The sequence below is a fragment of the Rhinolophus ferrumequinum genome, chromosome 18 (assembly GCF_004115265.2).
Source record: "Rhinolophus ferrumequinum isolate MPI-CBG mRhiFer1 chromosome 18, mRhiFer1_v1.p, whole genome shotgun sequence".
NCBI lineage: Eukaryota > Metazoa > Chordata > Mammalia > Chiroptera > Rhinolophidae > Rhinolophus > Rhinolophus ferrumequinum.
In genome coordinates this window covers 23,202,690-23,227,452 of record NC_046301.1, presented here as the reverse complement: position 1 = coordinate 23,227,452, position 24,763 = coordinate 23,202,690, and the positions used below count along the sequence as shown (strand labels likewise).

General features: G+C 45.4%; 1 protein-coding gene across 1 annotated transcript in view; it reads left to right on the top strand.

Moving 5' to 3' along the window:
* GATB (glutamyl-tRNA amidotransferase subunit B) overlaps nucleotides 1-24,124 on the top strand; it is an 81,757-nt gene extending 57,633 nt beyond the window's left edge. Inside the window, exons 10-13 of the mRNA XM_033133928.1 lie at nucleotides 1,035-1,168; nucleotides 8,523-8,601; nucleotides 21,148-21,282; nucleotides 22,696-24,124. Coding sequence (XP_032989819.1) covers nucleotides 1,035-1,168; nucleotides 8,523-8,601; nucleotides 21,148-21,282; nucleotides 22,696-22,824 — 477 coding nt within the window. The 3' untranslated portion in view covers nucleotides 22,825-24,124. The remainder of the gene's footprint in view (nucleotides 1-1,034; nucleotides 1,169-8,522; nucleotides 8,602-21,147; nucleotides 21,283-22,695) is intronic.
* The last annotated feature ends 639 nt before the right edge of the window (nucleotides 24,125-24,763 follow it).

The window sequence follows — 24,763 nt, the reverse complement described above, 5'->3', positions numbered from 1 at the left end:
TCTTACCGAAAAACAAGGGGTGAAAAGGATGCTTCCTGGTCATAGAGCTATAAAGACCAAATGTCTTGGTTCTGTCAAATCGATCTGAGCTGGCAGTTAGTGACTTGGATTTTCTCTTATGCGTAATTGTGGCAATTTTAATAGTTAATGGTGAACATGGTATGATAAAGAAAGAGTGTTCCCATGTGATTTAAAACAAATACACATGGTGAGTGGATTCCACCCCACTGATATTTACCAAGCAGCTGCCATGGTCTAGCACTGATTTAGCTCTGGTTACAGCATGAACAGGACAGCGTGGCCCCTAACTCACAGAGCTGACAATCCAGAGGGGGAGAAATGGTGGCGTCTTCTTCAAACAAGGCCCCTTGGTGAGCCACCCCAGCTGATGGTTTTCACGGGGCAAGATGAGGGGTAGGGTCCGCTGGGCCCAGGTTGGTTCAGAGGTCAGGAAGCTGCTGCGCCCTCTGCTGGTTCCAGGGTCTACGTGGGTCACAGGCACCCAAGTTCTTCCTTTTGGGAGGATGTGAAGATGAACACGGTTCCAATCCACTTTCGATTTTTCAGAGGTGGAATATTGTGTTTGTTCCCTCTAGATTTGCTTCTCTTACCTTCTTATTCTAGCAATCACTAGGACTTCCAGCAGAGGACAGGCCGGAAGGAGACAGGATGGTAAACTGAGGCCGAACATTGTGGGCCTGAGGTTAAAGGGTGCAGGGTACACAAGGGTGACACTGAGGGAGGGCGGGCGAGTTTGGGGGATGGCAGATTTCTCCATCCTCTGCTCCCTGAAGTCAGGGCTCTGAAATGTGTTCCTTCCTTTGAGAAAATGCTACATAAATACATGGTGACAGTAGCAGAAGAACACTCGCTATTTACCAAAAGTGATCAGGATTTGCTGGTGACATCTCTGTGTTCAGGAAAGAACGAGGCAGTGTCTCAGAGGAGGCAGAGGGTGGCAGTTTGATTTGCCTTCAGAATGCTGATCTTTCATTTTTTTGGAGGTTTTATACAATTTTTTTCTTTCTTTACAGAATGAAGTTGGCCTACTGGAGTTCTTCCAAAATGTGATAAAAGAAACTAGGGCAGAGCCCAAAAAAGTGACTAGTTGGGTCCTCAACACTTTTCTGGGTTTTTTAAAGCAACAGAACCTTGCTGTCAGTGAGAGGTGAGTGGGGTCTGGGGATTTCTTCTTCCTTTGTAACGGACTCTGTCCAGAAGCAGCTGAAACAGGGCAGGGCCGGTGTGATGCTTTCCCTGTTCCCCCTCAGAGTCTCCTGACAAGACACACACACCTCTGGGAATTCCAAATTCAGAAGCTGTTCTCCATCACATCTGAAAACTTGCTTATTTGTTCACATCTCTGACTGTCCGTGCTACCCTTTGCACTGTGCTGGGCTGGGGGCCTGCCAGGGAATAAGACAAGGAGGAGATAAGTTTGAGGGGGCTACAGACCTACCTATGAGAGAACAGACAGTGTCCTCAGTGTGAGCCTGTTATGCTGGAGGCGAGCACAGGGTGCCGTCAATGTGCAGAAGGGACCTGAACTGAAGTGGGGGCAGGCGCCCGAGGTTTCCTTCAGAAGGTGATGTTTGGGCCAAGTCCTGAAGTGCTAGTGGGAGTTGCCAAGTGGAGGGAAGGGCTAGGGGCATTCCGACAAAGGAGGTGTTTGTGCGGCACACGGAGATGAGCAGGCCCGTGGGCTCAGGAACCCGGAAACTCCAGGGTGCTGAGGTGGGCTAGCAGGAGCGGAAGGGAGGAAGCTTCAGAGGGGGGCAGAGACCGCCAGGAGGACTCCGTATGCCTTCCAGGAGCTCTCAGAAGCCATAGATGACAAGCATTCCAGTTTCCCTTTGGTGGGATGGGATGGGAGAACAGACTAAAGGCAGGAAGCCCAGTTGGGAACCTCATCTAGGAGCGTCAGTGGAAAGTGCCCCAGGCCTGAGCTGCGGTGGCAATAGCAGGGCTGAGGAGAGGTGGACCATGGAGAGCAATATCTCACATCGGCACAACGTGCCGATTTCTTGCTTGGACAAGGGAGTGAAATGAAGGGCAATGCTTTTCAGTCTAGTGGGAGGTGAAGGAAGAGAAATAAACTGAGAAGGCCAGGGTGAGGTCAGATGCCATGTTCCTTTTTGGACATGCTGGGTTTGAGCTGCCTGTAGGACAGACATCCCCCTCGTGGGGATAACCAACAGGCAGTCAGATAGACGCAGCTACAGCTGACAGGTATCTGGGAGGTACAAATCTGAGCATTCTCGTCTGTTCCTTATTCAGCTAATGTTAGTTTAGACTCTGCTCTGTGCTAAGCTTGGGGAAGACCAGTCAACACGACAGACGCAGTCTCTGTTTTCAGAGCTGACAGTCTGGAAGCTGGTGATCACAGAGCAGTGAGTGAGATGCTCTGACAAGGGACGGTGACAGCTAATCTAAGACCTGAGCGAGGGTTCCATAGGGTTGGTTAGGCCACGTCCCAGAGATAAAAACGTGCAGGCGTCGGCAACAGCACGTGGGAGTCTGGGCATAATTCTTCTGGGAATGCAGGTACAGCACGTGGACTTAGCAGCACAGACATGGTACTTGACGTGGTTGGAGCCAATGAGAACTGTCAGGACACAGCGTGAGGAGATGGCTCAGCAAGGCCTGAGACTCTCCAGACTGGAACTGAGAAGCCTGGGCAGAGAAGAAGGAAAAAACCCAGGGGAGAGTTGATGTCACAGAGGCCAAAGGCGAGGCAAGTTTCAAGGAGGAAAGAACGAGCAGGCGGTTTACATGAGGCGAGTGGCACAGGAGACAGGTCAGAGGGACACAGAGGCAGGTGGCAGGACCCTGGCAAGGTTCCCGTCTCAGTGGAGTGGGCTCTTGGTGGGTGTGCCATTGTCTCAGCAGCATGCAAAGCCGTGGAGAAGTGAAGTGGAGAAGACAGGCATGAATTGATACACGATTCTCAAAAGTTGTTTGCTTGGAGTAGTTAACTCTGCCCAATGCCCGCTTCCTGTTCAGCCTCTGTGTGCAGTGTATACACGTATGTCGTGTATTCATGTGGCCACGTGGGGTCAGTGCTATTCCTTACCTGGCTGCTTGCCAGCACTGACCTTGGATGAGTACCCTCTCTGACCGTCAGTTTCCTCGTTGGAGATGAAAATGACCATACCTGCCTCCCAGGGGTTTTTGAGAGGAAAATGCACAGTGCTTGGCACACAGTGGGCCCACAGTGTTAGTTCCCTTATCTTTGCCATGTTGACATATTAAGTATGGCCACCCTGTTTCCTGAACTCCTATTGCATCTGTTGCCTTTTCGTCTTTGATTCACATCCTCCCAGATTTGACTCTATTCAAAAACTCCAATCTCTACACTGAAGTACTGTGGCCATTTAGTGAATGCTGGAGCCATCTGGAAGAGTTTATGGAGGAGATACTACACACCAAAGCCTTAAAGGATGGATAGGATTTGGTGAGGGAGAAAGCTGGGCTACACCACTGGGAGCCAGGGCACGGGAATGACAATGAACCAGCATGTGTTTAGACCAGGGAAGAGCATAACTGGTAGGAACAGCGGGTGGAAAGTGGCATAAAAGCACGGTTGACTGTATAATTGGAGTAGAACGGGAGCATGGAGGGTGTGGGTGGTCACGGGATTCACGCTGAATCCAGTGAACAGGTGTAGAGCACCATTCCACAGTGTGTGGGGAGATGAACAGGACCCATCTGGCCTCAGGAAGTTCTCCATCTCCTGCAGAGGACTAGACTTTCTGCATCAGTATTTTAGCTCAAGGCAGAATGGGGTGCTTCTTGTTTTAGAACTCTACATAGTGCAGTGGGAGCAGAGAAGAGGGAGATGATGTTAGCCAAAAGAAGCCGGGAAGGCTCCAAGATATGGTTTGAGCATTTGGAGGAGATATAAATCTGAAAACTTTGAATTTATAGTTTCTGTATTGTTGGCTATGATTCCTGAATTTTAGTCTTGGCAGAGACCTTCAAGATCTCCTGGTTTGGCTCTTTCATTTAGCAGATGAGGAAATCAGGGCCCTAAGAGGTAAGGTGATGGACCTCAGGTTGCACAGCTTCTAGGACTGGAAGCCAAGTCCCCTGACTTTCAGGTCACTTTCTTTATATGTTGGACTGAAATTAGGGTTTGCTAACAACCATGTTGGTAGCTTCTAAAAGAACTGAGGTTGATAAATTGGCTTGTTGAATGAACTGGGAACCTGGTGTTTACCCAAGCAACTCATAAGCACTAGAGTTTTAAGAACCCAAAGGGTACTCAATTTGAAACTATACATTTGACCCTTGGACAACATGAGTTTGAACTGCACGGGCCCACTTATGTGCAAATTTTTTTTCAATACTGTAAATGTAGTTTCTCTCCCTTATGATTTTCTTAATAAGTTTCTTTTCTCTAGCTTACTTTATATAGAAATATGTATGACATACAAAATATGTGTTAATCGACTGTTTATGTTATTGGTAAGGCTTCCATTCAACAATAGGCTGTTAGTAGTTAAGTTTTGGGGGAGTTAAGTTACACACAGGGGGTCGGTACCCCTAACCCCAGCGTTGCTCAAGGGTCAACTGCAGTTGGTTGTTCCAAAATCAGGGAAAGAGGAAGCTAAACAACAGCTCTATTTTATGTTGAACAAGAGCCAAGGGGCCCAAACCCAGCTGTAGCAGCTCTCTTCCCACACAGTTCAAAGACCTTTTAGCTGAATGCCAGCCTCATCTTGGAACAAACATTAATTAATAAATCACCTCAGCTACTGGGATGCACATTTTCAAAGCTTAGAACAGCAGTACTGCAAAGCTAGCAACAGTCTTATGATGACACCTGGCAAGGAACACTCTAGAGATCAAGCTGGCAGGAACTCGTTTTGCAAATCAGCATTCATCTTTAAAGACCTCAAAAGACTGGTGTTTAAAGGGTCTAACCAGAAAAGCTCTGTTGAACTTGGCTTTTTAATTATTTTGAGTATATTGCTTTGAAAGTTGTGTTTTTGTTAGTATTAATAACAGGTTTGATTTAGTTACGAAAATGGAAATTACAGATTCTTTGACCAAGGAATCTGGTGAAATCGTGGAAGTTCAACTGTCCAGTGGTGCCGTCCAGTTGAGTACCCTGAACTTCCAGGTCAGCTATGGCAGCATAGTTTCCGGAGGCTCTGGGAAACCAGGGGAGGCTTTTGAGCCAAGAAGGGACCGATAGTGACAGGCAGAGTCGCGCCACAGTGTGATACGGGGGATAGCATCCAAGAATGGCGCTGCAGGAGTTGGCAGCCTAGTAGAGGTCATTGTGGCAGGCCTGATTTTATACAGCCTGTGAGCTAAGACTGGTTATTACATCTTAGATAGACTAAAACAAAGAAGAATATGTGACACACCGTGTGTGGCCCACAAAGCCTTAAATATTTACTATCCGGGGCTTTCTAGAAGTTGGCCAACTTCCTGGTTTAGGACATGTTGTTTGGGTGAGATGGGACCTCTTGAGAGGTAGTTGAGTATAGTGGGTAGAGAGAACTGGACCCTGAAGAAGCAGGGGCAGTCTTGGGCACAGGTGTGCTTTCCTCCTTCACCAACTGAGGTAGAGGCAGAGAACCAAGAAAGGAACACTGAGGCTACTCATCCTTAGCAGACAGGATGTAGAAGAGGGATAGTCAAGAAGAAGGTGGAACAGGGGTCTAAATGTAGCTCAGAATCAGGGTGCAACAGGATTGGGAAAGCTGTTATGTTTGGCAACAAGTGAGGGGAGGTGGTAATTTGAGAAAACAGTTTCTGTGGAGGGAGAGGGTTAGAATCCAAATACCATGTGCTTATGAGGGTGAGCAACAGCTCCTGTCGCTAGATCTTTATTGGTAACATAAGTTACGCAGTCAGGAAGAAGCAAGGGACTGCGAGATCACTGGCAGGCATTCTCTACGAGGGGGGAAGTGAGCACTTGGAAAGGTGTGGGGTTAAGGCCGCAGAGAGCAGATAGAAACATCAGAGTCAGAGCTTTAGGAGCTGAGAGTGACGAGGTTAAGAGCTTGGGTCGAGGGGGTGGTTTGATGCAAGAGGAGGGCTGCATCTTGCATCAGCTGATGTCCTGACGAAGTGGGAGGTGAGGTGTGTGCCGCGAAGGGGAGTGGGAAGGAGGGTTTCTAGAACAGTTGCTTCGGTGGGGGTACCAGATAGGGGCCAGGACATTAGCAAAATGGATGACAGGATTATTGATCAACAAGAGCGACCTGGACGTCCAAACTCGGTGTCTCCTCCAGGAGCTTCTGTGTCCCATGTTAACAGAAACAGACAAGATGGACTTTGGGCCTGCGTGAGCTTGGCGATTGAGCTGGGCAGCACATTTTTAGGGTACAGCTTGGTGGGAGCCGGGGGTGGGGGGTGTGGTTGTAGAAGTGTCAGGGTATCTGCTCCCACAGCCCAAGCTGGAGATGGAGTTGTGATCCTGCAGGAGCTCTACTGGACTGGATGAAGAGGGGAGATTTGGAAGATCGATCCCATTTCCCCTCCGTAGATAGGCTGGCCTTGGGATTAGAGACAAGCACACAAAGCATAAGCCTTCGATGTCAGATAATTCTTTAGTGGAGACACATTCACTGTCCGGAAACCAGCGTTGTCTGACAGCAGCAAATTAGTAACTTGTGCTTCTGCTGCCATGATGTTCCAAATCTGATTGTCTATTTGATGAGTGGGGTCTTTCAGGGTCAGAGTGACAGGTACTGATCTTTGTCATCGTCTTGCTCGACATTCGCCCGGGCGTATCTGGAATTGCTATATGCAGTTTACCAGATACCCGTTAGGGGGAAGACGTCTGTGACACATGTTACTGACCTACTATGTGTCAAGCACTGTGGGTACAGAGAGGGGACTGAGAAATCCCAAGTGCTGATAGGTCAGTGCAGATATTTTATAGTGTAAACTTATGACCTCACTAATGAATTAAGGTCATTGGATGAAAAGCAAAGGATTTTTAGCTATGTTGTGTTCTATTTCGGTCCTTCTCTGTCCTAACATCCCTGATATGATTGACTCATAGGAGAGTGGGGACCCTTTTTTTTCCCCCTGCATGTTCTAGTAATCCAGTTCAACCTCAGTGCTGATTATGGTTCTACACAGTCTGCACTCTAATTGGCCATTGTGTTTCCTAGGATTGTAGAACATCCCAGAAACCTGCATCTTTAATACAACCTGATTGTGTATTACTTGTCAGTAAGGATGCGGTCCGGGGGGGCTGGAAAAAGGCTATCAGTTTATTTCCCAGCCCTCTGCCTCTCTTCCGGTTGAGATTTAATCAGGGTGCTTCACAGATGTTCCAAATACCAAATTAATAACACCAGACACTCTCCACACCTAATTTCCACTTGGAAGTACCTTTATCCATATGTACTTTGGGATCAACAGACACTTAGGATGATGGTCTGCCCTGTGTGTCAGCTGTTTTGAACAAACAACCCTAATGAGGTTTCACTGTACTTGAATCAGACTACTGTAAGTCATACCTGGTTAACGCGCACTCAACTGGTTTGAAATTCATAGAAATTGGCAGCGGCTAAACGGTAGTTTATTATCTGAGCTTACAGAGGAATTAATAGTGAATGATGGCAACGGAGACTTAAACAGGAGGTGTTTTCAAATGACGTTAAGCATTTCGGAAGCTTTCATTTACATAGACAGGCTAATTTGCTATTTATAAGTCTTGCCTATCTGTTTAAAACTAGTGCCCCAGGTAGACAGCGTTTCGTAGCCTAGTTGTTCTATGTGTTTGGAAGTAGCAAAACCATATATTTGAAAAGAAATACATAGTCTGTAATTCAGTTTTGTCTTTTCACTAATCTAGGCTTTCACTCCCTCTTCTACCTCTGAATGGGAATTAATGACACTATGTGTTTGTTTGCTCCTTGGCCTTTTGTATCACTGAATCTTGGCAAATAAGTCACGTCCTAGAAGTATAGATCATGAATTCTGGGTCCTTGTGTGCCCAGAACGCAGCTGTGAGCCTGCAGGAGCGAGCAGTCTGTGGAGAGGCCCAGGAGGACAGTTATAGACCTGGTGGGTAGTCATTGCGTTCCCGTGAAGAAAAGCTCTCACAATGAAAAAGAATTTAGATTTGCACAAAAAACACTCAAAAAAGTGGCTTTGTTAGCTGTTTTGTTTGAAGTAATTTTTAGGCTGATCTTTTAGTTAAAAATATTTAATTACTGGGGTTATTTTTCTTTTCATGGTTCATAAATTTTGCAACCACCTCCTTTTTTTGACTAATTAAACTGAGCAGTTGTCTGTTGCTACAACTTCTGCCAAACAGCTGTTATTGTTGGGTGGTAAAACAAAGAGAAACAACACTCGTCACAAAAATTTGCTATATTCTAAAATACAAAATAAATAAGAGAGCGCCCAATTGGCCTGTTGTTTCCGTTGCTGGGTGGGGGTTTAAATATTTAAACCTACAACATCAGTTGCTCTGATTCTGAATAACTAAGTGGATACCCTGACAATGGGAAATGTAAATTTCTTTTCTCTCCTTTTGGGGCTGCCAGTCCTGTCACACCTTCTGCACTGGCCGAGCTTCTCAACCTACTGGACAGGAAAACCATCTCTTCATCTGCAGCGAAACAGGTATGTCCACACTTCCTAAAGCTTCTGACTGCTTGGCTATCCCAGGAAATGTTTTATGTGAAATCAAATGCCATCACTAAGTGAATTTCATAATTGAAGTATTAAATGTTTGTAACTGTTATTTTTATACTGAGAGGTAGGAACATTTTATTTAGCAGATAAAAGTCAATGTGTGCTAGGGAGGTGACTTGCTTCTCATCTTTGCTAACCAGGGAGAAGAGTTACGTTTCCCAAATATTTGTCTATGTGAAAGGCTGGGGCCCTGCAGCTAGTGGGGGCCTCAGACTGCGCTTGTCCCCGTGCCCTGGATGTTAGAGGAATACAACTGTTCATGACAGTGCCTGGCGGTAGCAGAAAGATTAGACGGCCCGAGGGCAGAAATAAACCTACACATGCACACGAGAGCAGGTGAATCCTAGCGTTTGAAATGAGGAGGGGAAATCTTCCCCTTCCCACTCATCTTGCCCCAACAAAAATGGAGGGGGAAAAAACCCTCATGCAGTGAATAGGTTCAGTAGGAAGAAATGGAAAACGGTGGAAGATGCTGACAGCTGGGTCCATATATAAATAGAGACAATTTGGGATTCTAAACAAACTTCCAGCATGTTTAAAGGAGGTGGGGTGAATCCTGGCTTCTGTGAGGCAATCAAAGTGAAACAAAAGTCTGATTAGAAAAGTGTGAACTGTGTGCTACGTAAGGAAATCTCCCTGTAGATCATTGCCTTGAGGGTTTTGCGGTATTTTTCTACTTTGTTCTCCGTTTTTAAGAAAATCACGTACTGATTTTTCTGGTGAAAAAAATGGTATTTGTTTTTTTTAATAAGGAACCCATCCTTCTACTGGTATATATTCACGGAAAGGTGCCTGGAATGGTGTTCAACCAATATTAATAGTAATTATTTCAAGGTGGTAGAATTTGAAAAATCTTTATATTTTTCTACATTACTTAAACCGTTTTATTTACCATAGCTTTATATGTAGTTTGAAATCGGGGAGTGTGCTGCCTCCAGCTTGGCACTTTTTTCTTAGGATTGCTTGGTTGTTCAGGGTCTTTTGTGGTTCCGTACAAATTTTAGGATTTTTTTTGTTTTCTGTGAAAAAATGCCATTGGGATTTTGATAGGGGTTGCACTGAATCTGCAGATTGCTTTATAGACATTTTAACAGCTAATTCTTCCAATTCATGAGCATGGAATATCTTCCCATTTCTTTGCATGTTCAATTTTCAATATCATCTTGTAGTTTCCAGTGTTGAGGTCTTTCACCTCCTTTGTTAAGTTGACTCCTATGTATTTTATTTTTGTTGCTATTGTAAAAGGGATTTTTTCTTCATTTCTCTTTCTGATAGTTCATTGTTAGTATACACAAATGCAACAATTTTTATATATTGATTTTGTATCCTTCAACTTTACTGTATTTATTATTTCTAATAGCTTTTTTTGGTAGTCTTTAGGGTTTTCTACATATGAAATCGTGTCACCCACAAATATTGCCAGTTTTACTTCTTTCTTTCCAATTTGGATGCCTTATATTTCTTTCTCTTGCCAATTTCTCTGGCTAAGACTATGTGAATAAAAGTGACAAGAATGGGTATCCTTGTCTTGTTCGTGATCTTATAGGAGAAACTTCCAGTTTTTCACCTTCGAGTATGATATTAGCTGTGGTTTGTCATATATGGGCTTTATTATGTTGAGGTACTTTTTGTTGAGGTACTTTTCCTTCCAAACCCATTTTGAGAGTTTTCATCATAAATGGATGTTGTATCTTGTCAGGTTCTTTTAATGCATCTATTGAGATTATCATACGATTTTTATCCTTCATTTTGTTAATGTGGTATATATATCATGTTGATTGATTTACAGGTGTTGAACTATCCTTGCATCCCTGGAATGAATCCCACTTGACCATGGTATATGATCCTTTCAGTGTATTGTTGTACTCAATCTGCTCATATCTTGTTGAGGATTTTTGCATCTATGTTCATCAGAGATACTGGCCTATAATTTTCTTTTTTTTGTGATGTCTTTGCCTGGTTTTAGTATCAGGGTAATGTTGGTCTTATAAAATGAGTTAGGAAGCATTAGCATTCCATCCTCTTCAATTTTTTGGAAGGCTTTGAAAAGGATGGGTATTAAATTTTCTTTGAATGTTTGGTAGAATTCACCAGTGAAGCTATCTGGTCCTGGACTTTTTTGGGGGGGAGGTTTTTGATAACTGTTTCAATTTCCTTACTATTGATTGGTCTATTCAGGTTTTCTAATTCTTCATGATTCAGGAAGGTTGTATGCTTCTGAGAATTTGTCCGTTTCTTCCAAATTGTTCAATTTGGTGGCATAGCCTTTCAAAGTATTCTTTTATAATCCTTAGTATTTCTGTGGTATCCGTTGTAACTTCTCTTTCATTTCTGATTTTATTTATTTGAGTATTCTTTCTTTTTTTCCTTAGTGAATCTAGCTAAAGCTTTGTCAATTTTGTTTATCTTTTCAAAGAACCAGCTGTTCATTTAATTAATTTTTTCTATTTTCTTTTTATTCTCTACTTTCACTCTGATTATTATTTCTTTCCTTCTATTGACTTTGGGCTTTGTTGGTTCTTCTTTTTCTAGTTCCTTAAGGTCTAATGTTAGATTGTTTGAGATTTTTCTGTGTTTGAGGTAGGCCTGTATAGCTATAAATGCCCTCTTAGTACTGCTTTTGCTGTGTCCCAAAGATTTTGGCATGTTGTATATTCACTTTCATTTGTCTCTGTATATCTTTTGATTTCTTCTTTTATTTCTTCATTAACCCAGTAGTTGTTCAATAGCATGTTGTTTAATCTCCACATATTTGTGATTTTTCCAGCTTTCTTCTTATAGTTGATTTCTAGTTTCATACTGTTGTGGTCAGAAAAGATGCTTGATATGATTTCAGTCTTCTTAAATGTATTGAGACTTGTCTTGCATCCCAACATATGGTCTATCCTCAGACTGTTCCATGTCCACTTGAAAAGAATGTGAATTCTGTCACTTTGGGATTGAAAGCTCTATAAATATCTGTGAAGTCTATCTGGTCTAATGTGTCATTTAAGGCCGATGTTTCCTTTTTAATTTTGTCTAGATGATCTTTCCATTGGTAAAGTGGAATGTTAAAGTCTCCTACTATTATTGTATTCTTGTCTGTTTCTCCTTTTGGGTCTGTTAACAATTGTTTTATATATTTTGGTGTTCCTACATTGGTGCATATGTGTTAATAATTGTTATGTCTTCTAGATGGATTGTCCCCTTTATCATTACAAAATGTCCGTCTTTGTCTCTTGTTACCATTTTTGTCTTGAAATCTATTTTGTCTGATATAATTATGGCTACACCTGCTTTTCTCTGGATACCGTCTGCTTGGAGTATCATCTTCTACCCCTTCACTTTGAGCCTCTGTTTATCTTTGGAGCTGAGATGGTTCTCCTGAAGGCAGCATATAGTTGGTTCTTATTTTTTAATCCATCCAGCTATACTGTGCCTTTTGATTGGTGAGTTCAGTCCATTTACATTCAGGATAATTATTGATATATAAGGATATACTATTTTATCTTTTGTTTTCCGATTGTTCTGTATCTCCATTTTTTCTCTTATATTTCTGTCTGCTGTTTTAGTTTGGTGGTTTTCTATGATGTTTTTCTCCATTTTCCTCTTTTTTTATGTTTCATTCTCAGCTCTGGAAATTTGTTTTGTGGTTACCATGAGGTTTGTTAAAATGTCTCATAGATAAAATAGTCCTTTTAGATAAAATAGTCCTTTTTCTTCTGATAACATTTTTATTTGCCTATACAAGTTCTGTCCTTTTCCTCTTCCCCCCTTTTATGTTGCGTGTTCATTACCAAATTGCAGTAGCTATAGTTAATTTTTAATGCTTTTTCCCTTTAACCTTTATGTTATAATTGTTTAACACCGCATTCTGAATTAGAGTTGCAAATTTCTGCTTCTGTCTGTCACCTTACTTAAAGCTTTGTATACTTTTTGTATTTTGTTTCAGGCAGAAGCTCAACATTTCTTGTAATGCAGGTCTTGTGGTGGTAAAATCCCTCATTGTTTGTTTGTCTGGGGAAGCCTTTATTGCTCCTCCATATTTAAAGGATAACTTTGCTGGATATATTATTATTGATTGCTGGTTTCTATCTTTCAATATTTTAAATATATCATTTCATTGTCTCCTGGCCTTTAGGGTTTCTGTGGAGAAATCTGATGATAATCTGATGGGGTTTCCTTTGTAGCTTACTGTCTTTTTTCCTCTGGTTTCCTTAAGAATTATCATTATTTTTTGACAATTTTAATATAATGTGTCTTGGAGAATTTCTTTTTGCTTTGAGATAATTAGGTATTCTATTCATTTCTTGTACTTGAATGTCCAGTTCCTTCCCTAGGTTTGGGAAGTTCTCAATTATTTCTTGGAATAAGCTCTGTTTCCTTCTCTCTTCTGGGATATCCCATTATCCTTATGTTGCCCTTTCTAATGGAGTCTGACAGTTCTCAGAGTTTTTTCATTTTCTTAAAATGTTAGTTCTCTCTCCTCTTCCACCTGAATCATTTGTAGGTTTCTTCCATCTCTTAGAGCTAATTCTTCCATATGGTCTGCTGTATTTTCAGTGCTTTCTAAAACATTCTTCATCTCATTTATTAAAGTCTCCAGAATTTGTTTGGTTCTTTTTTATAGTTTCAATCTTTGGTAAAGTACTCCTGTGCTCATAAATTTTATTCCTGAACTTATTGGACTGTCTTTCTGAGTTTCTTGTATCTCATTGAATTTCTTCATGACTCCTATTTTGAATTCTCTGTCATTTAGATGACAGTCTTCCATGACTTTAAGCTTGGTTTCTGGAAAATTGTTGTTTTTGTTTCTGTTACTGTGTTACCTTTGTTATTCATGCTGCTCGATGGATTGTTCCTCTGCCGACATTTGAAGTAGTGAACCCTTTTCTTATTTAGGTACCATTTGATATTAACAATTCAGAATGTTGATCATTATAGGTCTTTTGTTTTCCAGTAGATGGTGCTATAGTGCAAGTTTTTATTTTCTCTTACCTCTTGTACCTGGGGGTGTCGCGTGGAGGGGGGCATAGCTATGGTCATGGGAGTACTGCCTGGGTGACCAGGGTGGTGGGTGTTCCCGCTGCGCCTGAGTCTCCTGGCTCTCAGGGTACCACCACCATGGTGGGGGGTGTGGTGAGTGGAGGGATCACGATACCACTGTGCTGTAACTTGGTTCCCTGTGGGCACTGGCACCACTGTGTGGTAGCCAAGAGGAGGGCTCAACCGCAGTGCGGGGAGGGAGCTAGATTCTCCAGCGCTGACGCCTCTTGCCCTTCTTACCCTCTGCCTGGCCAGAGTGTGAAGGCCACACCAACTCCTCCACCACCGCTGCGTTAGCCAGGAAGCGTGTCCGTGGGCAGTGTCCCTGTCCTCTCCCGGTCCTGCCTCCCCTACATATTCCAATACACCCACCTTCAGATGGACGGATGTGGGGCTCTCGGGCTAGTGTGTTGGGCAGAGGAACCTTTGCTGGGGTGCACATGTCGGACTAGTTGTAGATTTAAGGGGAGACACAGAGGGGTCCTCTGCACCATGATGCTCTATAGTATATATATTTTTTTAAATGTGTTAACAGTTATTTTTTACTGAATTTAATAGAAGAATCCAAGTAGGCCTTTGGTTTTAGAAACCTGGTGAGCCAGAGTGTGCTCAAGCAGAGCAGAAAGACTCTCTGGTTCTACTGGTTATTGGTGTTTCCTCTGCCAGAACTGGAAGAGGTTCCATTAGTGATTAGATGATTTGAGGAGAGGAAGAAAGTGGACTGAGTAACTGACTCCTAAGGATGACAGATATGCAGAAAGAATCATCCTGTTTTGAGAACATTCTGAGTTCCAAGAATCTCCCACTTTGTATCTAATTTATTATCAATGCATTTCTCACCACATCTCTCGCTTACATCACTGCCCAGTATTTTCATCCCATACACATTTCACTGCACCTTCCTCCCAGGTGTTCCAACAATGCTTCTCAGATTTACAAACCTCATCCCTTCAGCACCCTGAGGGCCCGGGGAGTTAAGAGGTTGGTAGCCATCCTATTTTTCAGAAATGGGAGGAGAAACTCAACGGTGATTTTATCATCATGAACGACCTAGTAACTGCAGACAAAGCACCTGGATTCCTCTCCCAGGATTCAGTTCTTTCTATTGAAGCAGCATGTGTAGCCCCCATCTCCTCCCTTCGCCAAGGACAGGGCCTGCCAGACCCACCCAGCAGTCTCAGCTCAGGTGTGGCCCAGGATCCCCATGAGTCCCTTGTGACTCAGAGGCCCTGGGTGTGGCGCAGGCCATACACGGCCCGGAAACCAGGCAGGATGTGTGTGTCTCCTAGTGCTCACCTGACATGCCGGGATGAGTTGCTGTCTCCAAAGGATTGTCCAGTTTGTGTTTCCAGTGGGATGAGGCTGGACTGGGATTCCTTAGAGATGAAAATTGAACTTTAATATGCAAGTGTACCCTTTAACCAATTTCCTCTTCTCTACTTTGAGGTCTGCTTTAAACAAAAATCACCAAAAGCCTTTGTAGACAGTGTTGTATGCCATGCATACAAATGATTTGATGTCTTTTTCTCCCTTTTAGTGCTTCAGTTCTTTGCACATTTTACTCTGCCCTGCTTTTCCTAAGGACTTGGGTTAATTATTTGTTCCTTTGTAGAAGGATGACCTTTCACATACTTGCCTTTGACCGGAGGGGACGCCCCTCACTGTAACTGTCACAGCTCCCTCCCAACTGTCTCCCTGAACAGGTCTTTCCTCCACACTGACCCTAGAAGCCCCCCAGGACAGGCAAGGGGTCTGCCTGCTTTCCTTCCATCCTTCCTTCCAGATACTTTAAAAATAGCTTTAGTGGGGGAAAAACACTTGGGTAGTAGTTAAGAGGATGTATGAATTCAGTCCCCATGGGACTGAAGGCCTCATTCCCCGGGTCAGCTGGCTCCTGTGATCAGTGTGTGGTTGGCGGTTTCCAGCTTGCATTAGTTCGTACTGCCCGTGGCTGATCATTACCGCAGATGACCGGCAATGCCCTGGGAATGCCTTGTTCTGCGTGGGTGTCAGGTGGGCCGCAACAGGCCTGGGAGCTGCCCTTCCATAGTACTTCGCAGGCTGGGGATACACATGGACAGAAGCTGGGTATTTATGCTGCAGCAGAGGCTGCAATCTCAGGGCCACTGTGTTTGCAGCAAGAGGGCCTGGAGGCAGGCTGGCCCCCTTCGGCAGCTCCCACCTTGCTGGACTCCAGCCTGGAAGGCACAGTTCGTCTTAAATAGGAATGAGCAGAGGACTGGAAAACTGGAGTCGACTTGTCAGCCCAGGGTGCTGAAGCTGGCAGTGGCCACTTGACTAACTTGGCAGGTTAATAAGTCAGTGTATTCTAACTCGGGTGGAGTCCGCTCCACCTCCAGGCTCCCGTTCGTTCCTGGAGGCCAATGAAATGTTTCTCTCATGTCCTTCCTTTGTAACCCCCCCACCGCCCACTTTCTCAGGGAGCAGCCAGCCTCTCTGCATTTAAAAGCACCCATCCTAGCATTGTGCGGTTTCCCCAGCTCCCTCACGTCACCTCTGTTCCGGTGTGTTTGGCTCAGGCAGATCCAGTCAGTGCTTGAGTCTGTCGGGTCCCAGCCAGGTCAGGTGGCAGGCAAAGCTGACGCCCTAGTCAGCCTGCTCCGGTCCTTCCTGTGCTTTCAGCTGCAGCGGGGAGCAGACATGACGCGGGCCTGGGAGTCGCCCGTGACTGGCAGGCATGTGGCCCGTGCCCGGCAGGCATGCTGCTTCCAGGCCCCGGCTCTAAGGCCATGTCTGCTGAGCTTTCTGCCTCCTCTTCCTGTAAAGGGTTGCGTGGGTTCTTTGTAAGTCAGGCCTTGCAGCTGATTTCCGTTTTGAGCCGGAGATCTAGATTGCGCTCCCTGAAAGTTGGACATTTTCAACTAAGGGGCTATAGTTGGCTTTTTTTGAGGCTATAGAGATAAACAAAATTAACACTGGTCAAAGTCTAAATACCTAACAATAGGGGATAATTCAAATAAATTATGATAAATACATTTGATGGACATTAGTTTTTATATAAGTAAGCACTTCTGTAACAAGTGAAACAAGCAGGTCGCCAATTGTCTATACGTTACAATCACTCCTGTTACAAAACAAAGAAAAAGATAGATGGGAAAACTCCGAAATACTAACATTGGTTATGTGGAGGGCATGGGAGTACAGGTGGTGAGATATTTATCTTTTCTATATTTCCTCGTTTTCTACAGTGATCATGTATTAACTATAATTAGAAACAAAGTTTTTAAGTCTTAGTTCAAGAAAAATACATCAGGGAAAGGGGGCAAAGAATCTCTTCAGATGTGCTTATGGCAGCTCCCTGAGTACACTCTGCATTATAGACTGCTCAGTTCTCCCATTTCCCATTAGTACATCTGTTGAGGGCAGGGAGAGCTCTTACCTGCTTTTGTGCCCCCCTCTCTCAATGCCTTAACTCATTGAGAGGGGGGCACAAAAGCAGGTAAGAGCTGACTAAATATTGGAAGAATTGAGTTGGAGGCATGTATGTTCTGTATTTTTCTAAGAGGAGGGACAGGTTTTCCCTAAATATCCAGTGCTGTTTGATGATAGCCAGAGGGGCGCCCTGCAAGGGAGTTTACAGAAGGACCACGAAAGACACCTCTCGGCCACAGTCTCTGTGGGTTTTCGGACAGCTGGGCTGGAGGCATACTATCTAGCAGAGCCATGATAAATATTCGTAGTTTGTTTCGGTCCAAATTGGGGAAAATTTTGAGCCCTGCTGAGACTCCAAGCATATTCCCCTTCATTTGCTTTGCTCTATCTACTAATTTCTTTTTAATTTTTCAGTTACAGTTAACATTCAATATACTAGTTTCATACTGATTGGACATTTATATACCTTGCCAAGTGATCACCCCTGTAAGTCTAGTACCCATCTGACACCATACATAGTTATTACAATATTATTGACTATACTCCCTAAGCTGTGCTTTACATCCTTATGACTGTTTTTGTAACTGCCAGTTTGTGCTTCTTAATCCCTTCACCTTTTCACCCAGCTCCCCACACCTCCCCTCCCATTTGGCAACCGTCAGTTTGTTCTCTGTATCTATGAGTGTGTTTGTTTTGTTTTTTAGATTCCACATATAAGTGTAATCATATGGCATTTGTCTTTCTCTATTTCACTCAGCATAATACCCTCTAGGTCCGTGCAGGTTGTCACAAGTGGCAGGATTTCATTCCTTTTTATGGCTAATATTCCATTATATGTTTGTACTGTATCTTCTTTTTTCATTCGTTTATTAATGGACACCCAGGTGGCTTCCATATCTTCACTATTATAAATAACACAGGTTATTTGAACACGGGTGCACATGTCCTCTTGAATTAGTGTTTTGGACCTCCAGGTAAATACCTGGAAGTGGAACCACTGGCTCGTATGGCAGTTCCGTATCCATGTTATTGAGAAACCTCCACCCTGCCCTACACAGTGGCTGCACCAGTTTAGTGCCACCAGCGGTACAAGAGGTTCCTCCCTCCACATCCTCGCCAACATTTGTTTGTTGATGATAACCATTCCGACAGATGTGAGGTGATGTCTCACCGTGGCTCTAACTTGCATTTCCCTGGTTACTAGCGAGGCCGAGCATCCTTGCAGGCGTCTATTGGCCATCTGCATATTCTCTCAGGAGAAATGTCATTCAGGTCATTCTTTGGTCAGATTTTTTTGGGTTTTTTTGGTGTTGAGTTGAGCTCCTCATATATCTTGGATACTAACGTCTCATGGAATGTATCTTCTCCCGTTTAGTAAGTTATCCCCTTGTTCTGTTGAAGGTTTCTTTTGCTGTGCAAAAACTTTTTAGTTTAATGTCCCATTTATTTTATTTTTTCTTTTGTTTCCCTTGCCCAAAGAGACATAGCCAAACAAATATTGCTAAGAGTGATGTCAAAAGGGTTTACTGACTATGTTTTCTTCTAGGAGCTTCATGGTCTCAGGTCCTACACCCAAGTCCCCAGCCATTCGGAGTCGATTCTTGTACATAGTGTAAGAAAGTAGTCCATCCTCACTCCCCTGCATGTATCTGTGCAGCTTTCCCAGCACCGTCCACGAAGAGGCTGTCTTTACCCCTCTGTACAGCCCTCCTCCCCTGCCCCAGGTCAGCCGGACATACAGGTGTGGGCTTACCTCTCCGCCACCGATCCGTGCGTCTGTCCCCATGTCAGCACCACTTTGCCTTGATCACCGTAGCCCCAGAGTACAGCCTGAAAGCAGGTATCGTGATACCTCCAACTTTGTTCGTCAGATTGCTTTGACTATTCTGGGACTGCTATGTGGGGGCTGACCTCACGGAGCGAAAGTCACTTTAGCGCGGTTCTTGTGCCAGCCAAGTCTGCCCTTCGGTGTCATTTGTGGAGCTGGTTGGGTGGTGCTCCTGTGTGGTCTGAAGCTGGACACTGAGTGTGTTGGTTCTGGAGCCTCTTGGGAAGCGCTCCAGTGCAGGCCAATGTCAGCTGCCATTTCTGCTGGGCTTGGAGGCACTTGGGAGAGGGTATGCTGCGAACCCAGGCTGGCTGCCACCTATACTGGGCTTGAAACCCTTTGGTGGGCACCACATGTGAGCGGAGGCCAGACGCCACTTGTGCTGGCCTTGTGGCTGCTTAGTTGCAGCTATGTTCCAAGCCAAGACTGGCCATTACTTGTGCCAGGGTTGGAGCCACTTAGCAAGAGGGACAGAGCATGCCAAAGCTAGCCGTGGTTTGTTTGGGGTTTGTGGATCTTTGAAAGATGAGGGAAGTCCACAGCGTGAGCTGAGGCGGGCCATTTGTATGGCGGAGCCACAGGAAGTAGCTCAGGCCCGGCAAGCAAGTTGGGTAGGGCGTGGTCTCAGGGACTCAGCAGAGCAGGGTGAGCGATTTTAGCCAGGTTAATGGAGCTCAGATTTGGCGCCCACCTGCGCCAGGCTGGCTGGTGGGAGAAGAGCTCAATAAAGGAGCAGTGCTGCCTGCTAACACTTCTGTCCCCAGAGAGAGCTGCCACCACCCCTGCTCCTCCAGCCCTAAAGCCAGTCAGTTTAGTTTCCCCCCGCTGTCCCTGGTGCTTTTTGAGCTGCTGCTTCTGTGCTGGAGCCCATAGCTGAGTCTATGAGAGTCCATGCACCGGCTGCTCAAGAAGAATGCCACGGCCTCCAGCAGCCCTCCGTCTCACTCAGATGCAATCCCTGCTGGGTTTTCACAGCCAGATGGTATCGGGACTCCTGCTCAGCAGTGGTACCGCAGGATGGGACCCCTTGCTGCTCAGTGGGGACCACCACAGCTGAGGTATCCCTCCCGACTCTTCACTGCCACACTGTGGGTGTGGGACCTGCCCATTCCATGTCTCTGCTCCTGCCTGTCTCAACGTGACTTCTTTATAGGACTTCTGTTCAGCTCTTCTTTGGGTGGTTCTCAGTGACAGTTGTTTGTAATTCAGTTGTAATATTGATGTGGTCGTGGGGAGAGGCAAGCATAGCTTTTACCTACTCTGCCGTCTTGCTCGGAAGTCCTATGTGCTAATTATTGACCAGCTGCTTTTCCGGGCGGAATGGCTCCTGGCTGGCCCGACCTTGCCTGCAGTGGCCTTGGCGGGTGTGCAGTGCTCAGTACTGGCTGCAGGCTGGGACGAAGGAGGTGCAGCAGGAGACGGGAAAACACCCCCTTCCAGCTCACACGAGAAAATTAAGAGGAATAAGGAAAACTACACTAGGAAATGCCTTCTTTAAAAATATTTTCTATCTTCCAGCTTTGGTAAGTTTGGAGATTTGTTGTTATCATTTTTTGAGTAGAAAAATATGAACACCATTAACTGTTAACCATCCTAGCCAGATCCGGGGCCAGCTCCAACTGTGGGGACAGCTGTGGTAGGCTGGGGTCCCTGTGGATTGTGATTTATGTTTCTAGTTATTTTCCATTTTGTTTCTTCATTATGAGGCCACTCTTTTGCTCTCCTAAAATCATCTTTCCCAGCAGGCCGAGTTTTCTGGACTTCATGTAAGTGCAGTGGTTACCTCCTGCAGCCTGTATGGCCCCATCCTTCACCAAAATGTCACCTCAGTTAATTCAGGGGACGTGAGACAGAGCTGTGCCTGGCCCTCTGACTCCTGTCAGCAGGAGCCCTGCGAGTAATCCTCTCACACCTCTCCCTGCCCCTCCTTGCCGTGTGTTTGAGTCAGCGAGTGGGTTGTGGAGTGGGGTGTGGGGCATGCCTCTCTCTGCAGGTGTGGCCTCATGCTCTGTCCTGAGGGAGCAGCTCAGCAGGCAGAGCCTCCCGGTGTCTGCACGCCCACCTTGTGGAGCCGCTTCATTTCTAGATGCCTCAGGCGGGAGACAGGGCACCTGTGCGCCGAGCCAGAACAGCTGGGAATCCCCGGCATCTGCTTTGCCTGCCCCAGCAGCAGCCAGTGCAGCTGACGCCTCACTTCTCTGTCCGCCTCTCCCACCTCTGGCCTGTAGGTGTTTGCAGAACTATGGAAGAGTGAAGGGAAGACTCCAGCGCAGATTGTTTCAGAGAAGAAGCTTGAACTGATGCAGGATCGAGAGACACTGGAACAGCTGTGCCACGCCACGATGGAGCAACACCCGCACGTGGTAAGGAGCACCCAAAGGGTGAAGAGCGTCTTCTCGTGCAGCTGGAGGGGCCACCCTCCTGGCCATCAGAGGGCCAGCCTGTGGACACAGCCCACAGCCTGTCCACTGCGCCCTGTGGCAGCCCACAGGCACGTCCTTATCATGGCCCATTTGCATCAATAATTCCTTAAGTATTTTTGTCCGTGTTTAGCTAAGGTCAAGAGGTGAAATTAGGTGACTATTGGAAAAATACAACTTCCTAAGGAATAGGAAAATTCATCCCTACAGTTGAATCTCATGAGTTTCAGTTTGAAGGGCTGTTCTCACACTCACTAGATCCAAGGTTTGGCTCCCCAGGCGAGCTGTCCTCTCCCAGGGGTGGCCTTTTGAATCTGCTGTGGCTAGCTCTGCCTTGCGAGGAGGACCTCTCAGTAATAAACCAGCAGGCGTGACTACAGAGTGGGGGGAAGGCAGGGAAACACTTTAGCTTCATGCCTTTAAGAGGTGGGAAGAAGGCAGAAAGGAAAATTATTTGTAAATTATGGAGGAAATCCTTGACAGGAGCATAGCTGAAAACCAAGTAATTTTGTATTCTGAGCATAGAACAAAATAGAAAACAAAACAGAAAAGCTGCAGTGAGTAGTCTCCCTCCTTCCCCAAGCCTAATCATGTTGTCTAGAGAGATTTGTTGGTGGGGAAAAGGACTGCTAGCACCTCTATCAGAAGAATACCCACCCGCCCGTCAGCTTCCAGGCTCACTGACCGCTCTGTACTCCCGGGGAGGAAGACGAGCTTGCACTGGGTCTCGGCAGTCGCCAATCCTGCATCATCTGTAGTGACTGATAAGGACACAGCTTTAGTTTCAGACTTGTCTGCGGCACCGAGTGCAAATACTCACGCGTCACTGCTGAGCAGAATGCTGCAGAGCGGGAGGTCGGAGCGGTGATGTGATAGGAACTCAGCACCTCCTGCCTTTGTTGTGCCCCCTCCGTCCCAGCACAGCACTCTGGGAGAGGGCCGTTCTGTGCAGAGAGTGGGGAGGAGGAAAGCCATACATTTCCGTGCCTGCTGAACGCCCGGGAGGATGAGAGGGGCACCACACTGATTAGACCAGAGCACTCAGCAAGGTCCTCGCTCCCATCTGTGGGCAGCTCTTCGTGTCACTGCCACCCAGGGGGGCCAGCTTCTCCAGCTGTGGGACGTCACTCGTGGTTCCTCGCAGTCCTCCTGTCCATTTCAGCCAGAAGGCCGAGGAGCAATGTCTTCTTTGACAGGAGCCTAGAAACCTCCTCAGACCCACCCCTCCCCTTTTTATATCTGGTACTGAAAGAAAAAACAAGCTGTTTCAGTAAACATCAGCCTGAATGTAGGGTCTCTTTAGATGTGCGTCTCTTCATTTTCTCCCCTAAAACATTTTCTCCTCTGTCTTTAAAGGTGATGGATATGAAGAAGGGAAACCCCAGAGCTATAAATAAACTGATTGGGTTGGTCCGAAAAGCGACTCTCAGCCGAGCAGACCCGACAGTGATCAAGGAGATACTAGAGAAGAAGCTGTCGGCGTGAGATGTTCTAGGCCCCCCTGCCTGAGGGAGGACAGTTTAGCCAGCCGTGCCGCAGCACCAGAGCTGTGAGACCTGACACCCGGCATCTCCCAGTGCCTGCGCCCCCCCTGACCCTGCGCCCTGGGGTGCCCCCTCCACAAGACCAGCATCTCTGTGTGCGTCATGATATCCAAGCGGCTCCATCACAGCTGCGGCAGAGGTTAAGCAATAGCACTTTCTAGCGCTTAATAATTCTGAACTAAACGAAACATACTGTTTCAAATACTGTTACCTTTCTTAGAAAACTTCATTCTGCAGTTCCTTCAACAACTATTTCTGGGCTCATCCTAAGGAACCGCTTTGTTCTAGGTGCTGGGGACGAGCAGTGATCAAGACACCAGAATCTGGATGCGGTGTTTTAGACCTAAAACTAGGTTAATGAAGAGGCAGACAGACAGAGCAAAATAAGTTCATTGATGTAGCGTAAACACACTTGTGTTTCGGGTGGTCGTGGAGGGCAGTGCAGGAGGATATTAGTCATATATTAGGTATTAGTCTGTTCCCCCAACCATCGAGGGCAAGTGACGCCGCTCGTTCAACCCCCTAGGGGTCCCAGGAAGCAGAGGTCTGAGAATAAATCACATTTTTTTTGTAAAATAGACAACAGAAATTTTGAAATAAATTTAATGAATAAAATATATACTGAAATATCACATAAAAAATTAACTTACACTTCAAAGATTGTGCAGTTGACAATTCCACCCCCCCACCCTCAGGCCAAAAAAAGATAAAGAATAAGCTGTAACATTAAATTGATTTGTTTTGCCTGGAAAGAATAAGATAATAAAGTAGTGAATCAAAATCTTGACCTTTAACAGTAATTGTGATACGGCTAACAGTATGTCCACGAAAGCTGGGTCGCCTTCACCCTGTTCTCATGACAATAATACTGTTTCTCTCAGTTGCTCTGGGGCGCCCCTTTCTTTGTTCACTGTATGCCTTTGTTACCACTGACTCACAATGCTGAAAGACCCGTTTTACAAATGCTGTTTTTCAAAAGCCCATTTCAGACTGTGACCTAAATAAGAACAACACTTTCGGAGGCCCTGATCTTACACTGGAGTCTTCCGCCTACCAAGAGGAAGACACGCATTTCCGTCGTGAGCAGTGCTCCCGTGGCAGCTGGGAAATGGGGGAAAGCTGACCTGCCCCATCACCAGGTTAGCAATTAACGGTTACAGACAATTGGGCAGGACATCCCCCACTGGGAGTAATGAGAGGGGTGTCCCGCTTACCCGGCCAAAAAAGCAGGGACAGAAAGGAGACCAGTGGTACGGTCCATTTCAGACAAGCATAAAGGTTTAAAAAAACAACTTTTTAAAAAACATTACTGATTTAGAATTATGAGAATAGGTTTCCATCACCCAGGAAGCCATGTGCCCCTCCCACATGCTGTCACAATACTGAAAACTACTGGGCCCAAAGGTGAAATATTTTCATTAAGCCTCATTTCGAGAGAGAAAGGCAGAGTCAGTTCTCTCTCCTCACAAGTGTCTATGAATTACAGACGGACAATGGTGGTCTGAGATTGGAAGCGAGGGATTCTTGTTTTGTAAGAATACGGTTTAGTTTTATTTTACAAACTCCATTTTCACCAAAGGTCTAGCTACTTAGTCATCAAAGTTTACAGAAAGCACTTTCCAGACCACTTTAAATCAAAGGCTTGAATGGAGTAGGGGCAGCCAGAGGAAGATGGTTTATCAAAGCTGTTAGGTCAAGTGCAAGCTGTATTATAGACTGACCATTTCCAGAGAAACGTGCCAACATTCAATCAGTTGATCTTGATCACGCTTATTGTCGTCCAGCTCTGACAGCTGCCTGTGGTCCTGAATGCCCACTTCTCAGATCCTGAAGATCAGACTATTATGTCATTATAACTGCTAATAAAAAAATATATATCA